At 35.9% G+C, this 10,773-nt stretch overlaps 1 protein-coding gene across 1 annotated transcript in view; it reads left to right on the forward strand.

Annotated features, from left to right (window-relative positions):
• The window catches only part of ARL1 (ADP-ribosylation factor-like 1), a 12,087-nt gene extending 5,079 nt beyond the window's left edge, over window positions 1–7,008 (forward strand). The window contains exons 3-6 of the mRNA XM_008581499.1: window positions 531–612; window positions 1,648–1,759; window positions 5,756–5,934; window positions 6,667–7,008. Coding sequence (XP_008579721.1) covers window positions 531–612; window positions 1,648–1,759; window positions 5,756–5,934; window positions 6,667–6,697 — 404 coding nt within the window. The 3' untranslated portion in view covers window positions 6,698–7,008. The remainder of the gene's footprint in view (window positions 1–530; window positions 613–1,647; window positions 1,760–5,755; window positions 5,935–6,666) is intronic.
• Window positions 7,009–10,773: the final 3,765 nt, after the last annotated feature.

Raw genomic sequence — 10,773 nt, forward strand, 5'->3', positions numbered from 1 at the left:
GGCGCGACACTGGGGGTTGCGATCCGTTGCCGGTCACGAAAAAAGACAAAAAGGAAAAAAAAAAAAAAAAGAAAACTCAGCTTTCATAGAAAGCCATTTACAGCTATTGCTTTGTCCTTACTGAAGTTTAGAATCTAGTCTTTCTTGTTTTTGATCTGTTTGCTTCCTGTTAAAATTCCAGTTTTTATAATACGACTTTAACTGTACTTTCTAAATATAACTTTCTAAACATTTTTGTGTGCTAGTACTGTATTATAAAGGGAGTTTATATAATAGGATTTCTGTTGAGCTAAGAATTGTATATTTGCAGAGCTGCTGGGGAGTCTCATAACTTAAAGGTGCTACTGATCTTGCTACTTGATGATTTTTGTGTGTGTTACACTGTGTACTGTCTTCTTTTAAACGGAATATATCTCAACCAATAATGTGATTCAACAATTACTATTAATTGCTGAAACTCAATTAGGTTGGATACTTTGAAGGTAGAATGCATTAGTCCACACATACTACTGATTTGATTTCTCTTCCAGCCATAGGATTTAATGTAGAGACGGTGACATACAAAAATCTTAAATTCCAAGTCTGGGATTTAGGAGGACAGACAAGTATCAGGTATGGTTCAAAGACCAGGTTATTTTGTGGTATTTAACATTTATTTGTTCTTTTAAGGATTAACAGTAGTAAACCAAAATATATCTCCTATTGTAATTTAAATGGGAGCCACCTAGTTTAAAATGAGATAAAATTTGAACCTGCTTATTTTCTCAGAGCATCCACTGAAGTAAAATCTAAGGAAGCCAGTTTTTCAGATATCACATAAATGAAAATCTTTTCATGAAAATTGCAAGATCTAATTACTTCTGTAGTTTTTAACTAAAAAGACCCCTAACTTAGTTCTTGTCAGCCTTTTCTTCTGTGTGACAGGCTGTTTTGGAATTCATTAAAATACCTTGCAGGCCCACCATGTAGGGCTAATGTAAACATAGATGCCTTCTGTAATTCAGGTTCCTTGTCCAGCATTTTGCACTCGACATGGTAGCTGTGAATATTTGGGGACTGTCAGTAGTTGCTCACTGTGGTGCCATTTTAAAAGATTAGACGTGCATTCCCGAAACATCCTGCTTTTTTAAAACTCATTTTATGTCTTGAATCATTTTTGAGTTTATTTCTAATTTTAGCCATTTCTATTATTTGGTGTCTTTGGTGATTAATAAAAAATTATTGTTATATAAAATCACATTAAACTTTTTAAAAATCCATTTCTCTTAAGAGGTTGCTAAACATTTATGAGATGTAATAATCATGTCTGTGTACAGATTTTCTATCAGTACATTTAGTGATTCTATACATTGTAAATATATTCTCTCAGCCTAAAGTATGAACTCATTTTGAAACTCCTTGTTCTTGTGATTTAATGTTTATCACTATTCTTTTGACTCAGTCACATCTGAGGGATATGATATATATACATTCATCAGAAATAGTGAATCATTATGGCATTGATTCTAACATGGGTGGGACAGGATTGGCATGTGATCACTCTCTCCCCTCCTTCAAATCATTGCCCTGAGTCCTAGCAGGTAAATTGACATGTCAGTTTCATCTTTCAAGTAATAATAATATATTCTCCTTTTGAATTTTCTCCAGGCCATACTGGAGATGTTATTATTCGAACACAGATGCAGTCATTTATGTAGTAGACAGTTGTGACCGAGACCGAATTGGCATTTCTAAGTCAGAGTTAGTTGCCATGTTGGAGGTAAGAAAACTTTACTACTTTAAAATGTGGGGAAATCAATTACATTTATTTGCTGTTTCAGTGTATATTATCATATACAGGAATAATTAAAAAGAATTAAACGTCATTTTCTTTTATGCAGACTACTTCCTATTACAGAAATACAGTTGGATAGAGGGTTGGAGACCAAAAATATACAACCTTGTAACTTCCTTTAAGTTAGATTCCTTGATTTCCAAGATGTTTAGAGCTCTTTTAAACTAAAGCAACTATTCTTTGTCACTCCTATGGTAAGACTTTTTTAAAACGTCTTTTAGGCTGGCTATTTAGCTCAGTTGGTTAGAGCATGGTGCTGATAATACCAAGGTCCAGGGTTTGATCCCTATACTGAGAAGCTGCTAAAATTAAAGCAAAATAAACAGAAGATGTTCTTTTATTTTTATCTATTTCAGAAGCACTAAATTTCAGAGGAATATGTATTTCTGGGTTGCTGGCACAATTCTGGCCCTAGCTTTATCATTCTTTACCCTTCCCTGTATTTACAGTGTTCCAGACACAGTGATGACCTTTCTGCACACCAAGCCTGTACACCTGCCTTTAGCCTTTTACATTTGCTGATCTTTCTGCTTGGAAATTTACATTACTTAGCAGCTTATCAAATCTTTGCATAGCTACCTTCTTGACATGTTTGTTCTCACATGTCTCTTCCCCAGGGGAGTCTCAGCTATTCTCTCCCCACTTATCCTACTTTATTCTCTTTATACCACTTATTCTTTAAATTTTTTTTATACTTGATATTAGCAAAAAGGCTGAGAAGTGATTTTAAATTTTTTAAAAATGTATTTGTTTACTTATGTATGTCTCTCTTCTTCAAATGTGAGTACCTTTAGTTTGCCTTGATATCCCTGATGTTTGGAACAGTGTGTAGAACTTAAGAACTCAATATATTTTATTCACTGAGGTTATTTATAAGGTAGTTTATTGGCAAATGGATCAAATTCAGAGGATGCATTAAGTAATTTTAAAAAATTAAAAATGTAGTATGATTAATTAATAATGAAATTGCCTTTGCTCTAGAAATCAGATGGTTAAGTTTCCTTTTCCTGCCAAAACTATGTTACCTAGGTGAAAGCATTCTCAGAAGAGAGGACTCGACTTCTGATTTCTTGGACTACTGACTTCTTAATGGATTTGAAGTTATAAATTGAAGACAATAGTTTTAAACTTCTGCTTAATTTTTCTTCACATCATAGCATCATTTATTATGAGAGCTTCTTAGACGAAATTCAAATATAAGGAATTTTAAGGGACTGTTTAATTGCCTTGGGTATGATAGATTTTTAAAAATAACATCTTTATTTAGATATAATTCATGAGGGCCGGCCCGGTGGCGCACTGCTATAGTGCGCCGCTTGGGAAGCACGGCGGCGCTCCCGCCAAGGGGTCGGATCCCACATACAGACCGGTTCCCGCTCACTGGCTGAGCGAGGCGCGGGAGCAACACCGCGGGCTGCGATCCCGTTGCCAGTCCAGGTCCGGTACGGGGGCGACACTGAGGGTTGCGATCCGTTGCCAGACATGGAAAAAGACAAAAAAAAAAAAAAAGATATAATTCATGAGGGCCGGCCGGGTGGCGCACTGCTATAGTGCGCCGCTTGGGAAGCACGGCGGCGCTCCCGCCAAGGGGTCGGATCCCACATACAGACCGGTTCCCGCTCACTGGCTGAGCGAGGCGCGGGAGCAACACCGCGGGCTGCGATCCCGTTGCCAGTCCAGGTCCGGTACGGGGGCGACACTGAGGGTTGCGATCCGTTGCCAGACACGGAAAAAGACAAAAAAAAAAAAAAAAAAAGATATAATTCATGAGATATAATGCATTTTTATCATATAAAGTATTGTTTAAAAGAAATTAATTATTAACTTCAGTTTACAAATCTTGAGTTGTGCAGGATTGTTGTTAGGTTATTTGCTGTATTAGGATTTGACTAGTAAAATCTTATGGCGTGAGAACCAAAAGTTGGATTCTTTCTTTAGGAAGTTACTTTTAATTGATCCAATCAATAAATATTATGTTATGAAAAGTACAGGTCAAGTATGAGTGAGAACTTTTAACATTAGAACATATATGCACAAAAGCAATATAGCGTTTGTACACAAAAATAAATTCTAAATGGAGTGAAGAATTAAATGTACACCAAGGTCCAGGGTTTGATCCCTGTACCAGCCAACCACAAAATTAAATAAATAAATAAGTAAAAATAAATCATTAACTTAAAATATATAAGTGAATATGTTCAAAGCTTTTAGATCGGGAAGGCCTTTCTAAATCAAAGAATTGGAAAGAATTACAAAAGAAAAAATGGATTTAATTATATAAACACAAACAAAAAACCCCAGAAGCTCAGATATGCCAAATATAAACAAGAGTAAAACAGGAAACCAGGACTAACCAGAAACCAGTGACTAAGCATTAGTGTTCTTAATCATATCAAGACGTTTTGTAAATCAAGTTAAATGCGGAAAAGGCAATTCACAGGAGAAAAACATATTGCTAATAACATTTGCATTTTGAATATATAATTTCCAATTCTACCAAAGCTGCATTGAAGATGGGGACATTTTTTTGGCAGCTGGCCAGTATATGGATAAAACCCTGAGCTTTGGTGTTATCAGCACCACACACTAACCAACTGAGTTAACTGGCCAGCCCACTGAAAATGGGGACTTTTATGCACTGTTGATGGGGTAAAAATTGTTACAGCCTTTCTGGAAAGCCATTTATAGTATGTATTCAGTTTATCAAAGCCTGAAAAAATGTTCATATTTGGATTCCAGTTTTAGAGAATTGTGTTAAGGAAACAGATTCAAACAAAGAAATTCTATATAAAGACTTTGTCACTTGGGTTTCTTTCTTTTTTTTTTTTGGCAGCTGGCTGATAGGGGAACTGAACCCTTGACCTTGGTTTTACAAGGCTGCACTCTAACCAGTAGAGCTAACTGGCCAGCCGGGTTTTTTTAATAGTCAAGTGAAAAGAATCTAATGAGTCTAATACTGGAAAATAGTTTTATAGTTTATGATGTATGCATTCAGTATAGAGGACATTTAGCTAGTAATTTTTTTTTGAAAAAATTTTTATGGAGAAACATTCATAATTTAATGTTCATTTTTTAAAGCAGGGTATAGAACTATATATAAGTGTGATCTTAAATGTGTAAGTCTGTTTACTAAATAAGCTCAAGTATCTGCAGAACTAAGTACTATAGCTTGAGCATCCCTAATTTGAAAATCTGAAATCCAAAATGCTCCAAAATCTGAAACTTTTTAAGTGCAGATATGCTCAAAGGAAACGCTTATTGGAGCATTTCAGATTTTGGATTTTTGGATTAGGGATGCTCCAAACTTAAGTGTCTGCAAATATTCCCAAATTTGAAAAAATCTAAAATCCAAAACATTCCTGTTCCTAAACATTTTGGATAAGGATTACTCAACCTGTAGTAGAAAATACCCAAAATGTTAACAGTAATGATGTTTGGGAAATAGGATTATGGGTGAAGCTTCTTCATACTTCTCCATAGTTTCAAATAATTTATAATGAACATTATATATTAATAATTAGAAGAGCCGGCCCATGGCTCACTTGGGAGAGTGTGGTGCTAATAATGCCAAGGCCACAGGTTCGGATCCCTCTTCTTCATACTTCTCCATAGTTTCAAATAATTTATAATGAACATTATATATTAATAATTAGAAGAGCTGGCCCATGGCTCACTTGGGAGAGTGTGGTGCTAATAATGCCAAGGCCACAGGTTCGGATCCCTATATAGGGATGGCCGGTTAGCTCACTTGGGAAAGCATGGTGCTGACACCACCAAGTCAAGGGTTAAGATCCCTTTAACAGTCATCTTTAAAAAAAAAAAAATTAGAAAATATACTTTAATATATTTTTTGGCAGTTCTTAAATAAACTCAAGGGAGCAAATTGATTAAAGGAAATTGAGTATCTACAATTTTATTTAGGAAGAAGAGCTGAGAAAAGCCATTTTAGTGGTGTTTGCAAATAAGCAGGACATGGAACAGGCCATGACTCCTTCAGAGATGGCAAATTCACTTGGATTACCTGCCTTGAAGGACCGAAAATGGCAAATATTCAAAACGTCAGCAACCAAAGGCACTGGCCTTGATGAGGCAATGGAATGGCAAGTATCATGTTTTCAGAAGTCATCTGTGCATTTGTGTGTGCTAACAGCTGTGCACACACACATGTAATTTCTGTTTAATCTTAAGGATGAAATTTACATTACTTAGCAGCTTATCATGTAAATTCCTCCAGCCTTTTCTCCCATTGGTCTTCAGGTGCATCTGTCTTTATTTCAACCACACCTACTTGATTACTTAGATAACCCACCTCTCTGCCATTTTTTAGCCTTTTCCTTGCCTCACCTCACTCCAGTTCCTTATCCATCAGGAATTAGGTTAAGGCTGGCTTCTCAAGAGCCTTTACTGAAGTATCTCCACTTTCACTGCCTTACCACACACACAAAATTAGATGTCCTTGTCACAGATCAGCAACATAGTTCTTGTTACACTGTCTTGTAATTGTTTCATTTGTGCATCTACTCATTTAGATAATCAGCTTCTTGAGGACTGAGACTAGTTTTCACCTCTGAATCATCCACAGGTAGCCCGGCAGTAGAAGCAGCCTGGAAAACATATATTTGGTCTTTTTTGATTTTTCATTAAAAGCATAGACAAAGTCAAAGCTAAAAGACCCTCATGGAAAACTGAGTCCGTAATCTCGTCTAATCCATGTTAGCCTTCATCATTTTAAGTGCTTGGAATCCAACCTCCAGAGTGAAATTTATATTATAAATGATCATGCATTATACCTGAAGGTTAATTTTATGGAACTGTTCATTTTCTCTTCACAGGTTAGTTGAAACATTAAAAAGCAGACAGTAATTTAATCACTTCAGCTCCTGTGAAATGAAAGCTACAAAACTTATCCGTTTGGAAACAGGTGTGTTTCATACTACTAAATGTTAAAACTGTATGATTGTTGGCATATACTGAACTGACTGCAACGTTTGTAATAAATATAAAAAATAAGTATTTGGTTGGAGGGGGTAACTTGGTTGAGTTACCTGAATGTTCTGTGTAACTTAAAATATTTCTTCCTTGCTTTCTTGTATTGAGGTATCTATTCTATTTGTATGGAATTCTTATTCAAATATAGTCCTATTAAAGAATGCGCACTCATTGGGGAAAAAATATCTCCTATTTTTGAATTGGTAATTGCAGCTTGTTTGTATTAACACTAACAAATAATTTAAAATTTTTACCCTTAAAATGAATTGTCTTTCCAAAGATTACACTCAATAGAGTAGTCTTAGGAATGTGTGCATGTGATAGTCTTCATTTGCTTAACTGACCTCTTTATATTAAGCTGTTTCATTTAGAAGCTTTTGGTTATAGGCATGAACATTACTTTGGTGGCTGTATTAGTCCATTTCTGTTGCTTATAACAAAATATGTGGAACTGGGTGATTTATAAAGAAAATGAAATTTATTGCTTACAGTTTCTTAGGCTGGGATGTCTAAAGTCTAGGGAACACATCTGGTGAGAGCCTTGGCGGTGGAAACAGTGATGGCAGAGTATCACATTGCGAAAATGGTGCAGCAGATTGCAGAGTCTCCTCTCTTCTTTTAAAGCTCTCAGAAACACACCCCTGACCACCCTTTTTAGTCCATTCACTACTGCATGGTCCTACAATCTAAGCACCTCTTCAAGGCTCTACCTTTCAATTACCATAGCAGGATTTCCCACCCTTTTAACAGTCACAGTGGGGACCAAGTTTCTAATACATAAAACTTGGGGGACACAATTCAAGCTTCAGTGAGTTTTGGGGGGATATAATTCAATCCACTATAGTGGTTAACTTCACTAACTTCTCTGTGATTGTCATTTTATAGTACTTTATAGTCGTCAAAAAATTTTTTACATACATTGACCTAAATAATCTGTACAGGAGCCCTGTGAAGTAGGACAGTTTATAATGTCTTTATGGACATTGACCCAAGGTTTTGATGGTTGGCTTGACCAAGGTCACCTGCTAGTAAGGTGGAAATAGGGTTCAAAGTGAGACTTTTGGGTCAGAAGCTTGTCTCATAAACTACACTATACATTCCTGAAAATGCCAATGTTGACAACACAATCTAACTCTTAAATAAATTATGCTAGTTAAAGTCAAGGTGCATTCAAAATAATGCCTATAAACTGAGTTGTACTTGTAGAAGTGATCAATGACAATAAAAACACTTTTAAATGGTTATATTTGATGGAGTTCACAACACATTAAAGACAAAAAAATTCACATTACAGGAAATAAAGATCTATTTTAAGCAGCATCATAAAAGATGTCTACTATTTTTCATTCCTGTTATTTACCTGTATATGTAAATTTGATTAGTTAAAAGTCAAATCTTATTGGTCCTACAGGGAGAAATTAAGCATTCTTGGTCTTAGAAATTAGGCTTACTGCTAGGCTGTAAGTTTAAAAAACAATTTATGTTCATAGGAACTTTTCGAACTACCCAGTCCACCACAGGATCACTACAGTGTGACATAAGTAAATACTGTCCATAATAATTACTAAAATTTTTTTCACTTAAGTAAGTTGGACAACCAGCATTTTAAAAATTAGGTGCTGGTAAAGAGAGCTTAATTAATACCATTGTGCTCCTCAGGTCTCAGAAACACTAGTGTTTTATTTCCTGGCCTCACTGTCCTTGCAGATGTGGTCTCTGGCCTCTTCCCTTCACATGTATGTCTGGTCATCCTCTTTGCTCAAATGAATGCAGCTTTCTCTTTTCACCTGTGGGACTCTTTAACCCTTCTTGCTTATTCCCAAGCACCTATTCCTAATTTGTTCTCTTTTAAATCTTTTTTTGGACACCTTCTTCCTCCAGGCTCAAGTGTTCCCAGTGCAACTAGTATTACTCATGACGGGCAGAGACAATCTTTTTCATATTTATGCCCCTAGTATACAGTACAGTGCCTGGCACATTATGGCACTTCAGATTATGTTCCTAGTTGAAATAGTATGATGTGTACTTGTCAGCTAGGAAAATTGTACCTCTGTGATTTATACTTGAGTTCCGTTCTGGTCAGTGGCACATGGCTGGCAAATGCTGGATGAAACTTGCAAAAAAACAAGTTCGCTCACACCCTGCGATGCTACGCTTTTACCTGATTGGCAGTGCTCCCCAGCAGTTCAGGAACACTGCGAAAAACCCAAGTTTAGGGGAGTAAGGTCCCTGGCAAGCTGATGCTGCCTAGCATGGCAAGTCCTGAATCCTGAGGGCATAAGTGAGATCAGCACTTGGATGAACCTGATCCCTCTGGTTTATCACAAAGAATAGGATGGGATAAATAAGGTATTATTTTAATAGGGTATACATTATAAGGTCCTTGTCTAGTAGAGAACTGCACAGGTATGCTACCAGGGTTTGAATGTTGATATTTACAAAATAAATCTAAATATCGTGAGAAGCCTGATAATGAGAAAAGCACCAAACGTGAAATAAGAACACATGAATTCTAGGTGCAAATGGCTACTCCTTCAGTTTCTTTCTGTAAAACAAATGATACCAAAGGTTTCTTTCAGTTCTAACATTCTATTTCATAACTGGTTAGTAGTTGTGCTGTTTAATGTATCATACTAAAAAAAAAATGAGAAACAGAGTGGTGGGATTCTGTTATCTGAATACTTGAGATGCACTTTACTGGAAATGTAAGCTCTTTGAGGGTAGAGACCATATCTTATTTACTGTTAGTATCTCATGCATTTAGTGTGGTGCACCTGGCACATGGTAGGCACTCAATAAATATTGATTAAAAACAAAGATGTATTCGATATCCCAATGTATTTGTTCTTTCTGATCTTTAGTATTTTTATTTTAAAAATTTTTATGAAAGTAATGCATGCACTTACTTCAAATCACTTAGAATTAAAATCAGCCTTCCAAGATGCCCCATGTTTATCCTTTTGGCACATTACAAACCTCTTAGAAGGCTGAGAACTCCTTTTTGTGATACAAAGTACATCAAAAACACAGATGCTGAAGTGAACGTTTGAACACTTGATTCCTATGCCACATGCTGTCACATTCTAACACCATAATTACAAATTATAAAGTTATAAAGAGCACAGCTTTTCAGTGCTGGGTTTGATTCATGATTCTACCACCACATGTATGTCCCCCTTAGGCAGGTTATTTATTCTGAGCTTGTTTCCCCACCTGTAAAATAGGAACCAATTGTAAGAATCTTTCAGGAATACTACGAGGACTAAACAAAATATATGTGAAGTGTCTGACTCATAGGATAGATTCCTCACACCACACCCCCTCCCAAATATATTGGGCACTAAAAAATAGTGCTTCCACATCAAGTATAGAGTGAGGCAAAAGATGATGAATAGGTAGCCACACAAAACTAGTTTAGCCACCCTCTAAATGCATAAGTGGCTATTATAGTTTTAGTTGTAAACATTAAGCCTTAAAAGCAATTACTAAAGTTTCAAGGAAACCATCTATTTATGGCTTTTTTTTTTTTGTATTAACAGTGGTTTTGACTACACCCTAGAAAAATATATTATGAAATATTTGGTATATACAAAATAATGTAACATAGCTCAAAATAATGAAGCATAATAATATGAAAACTTGAGAACCCAATACCGAATCTAAGAACGTTACTAGAACAATTTGGCATTCCACTCCCCTGCCACACCATGTGCTTTTCCCTTGATCCTATTCCCTCAGAAGTAACTTCTATCCTGAAAATTTTAAACTAATTTCCTTTTCACTATAGATTTATCATATGTATATATGTGCCCAGATCCCCAGGTTTTCCGGTATTCAACTCTATTTTTCTATATCTTGCTTTCCCCCGCAACACAACACTGTTCCTAAGATTCATCTATATTGACATAACTAACTGATTTTCACTACTGTATTTCAGTGTATAAATATTC

This window comes from Galeopterus variegatus, unplaced genomic scaffold (assembly GCF_000696425.1).
Source record: "Galeopterus variegatus unplaced genomic scaffold, G_variegatus-3.0.2 Scaffold2373, whole genome shotgun sequence".
Lineage (NCBI taxonomy): Eukaryota > Metazoa > Chordata > Mammalia > Dermoptera > Cynocephalidae > Galeopterus > Galeopterus variegatus.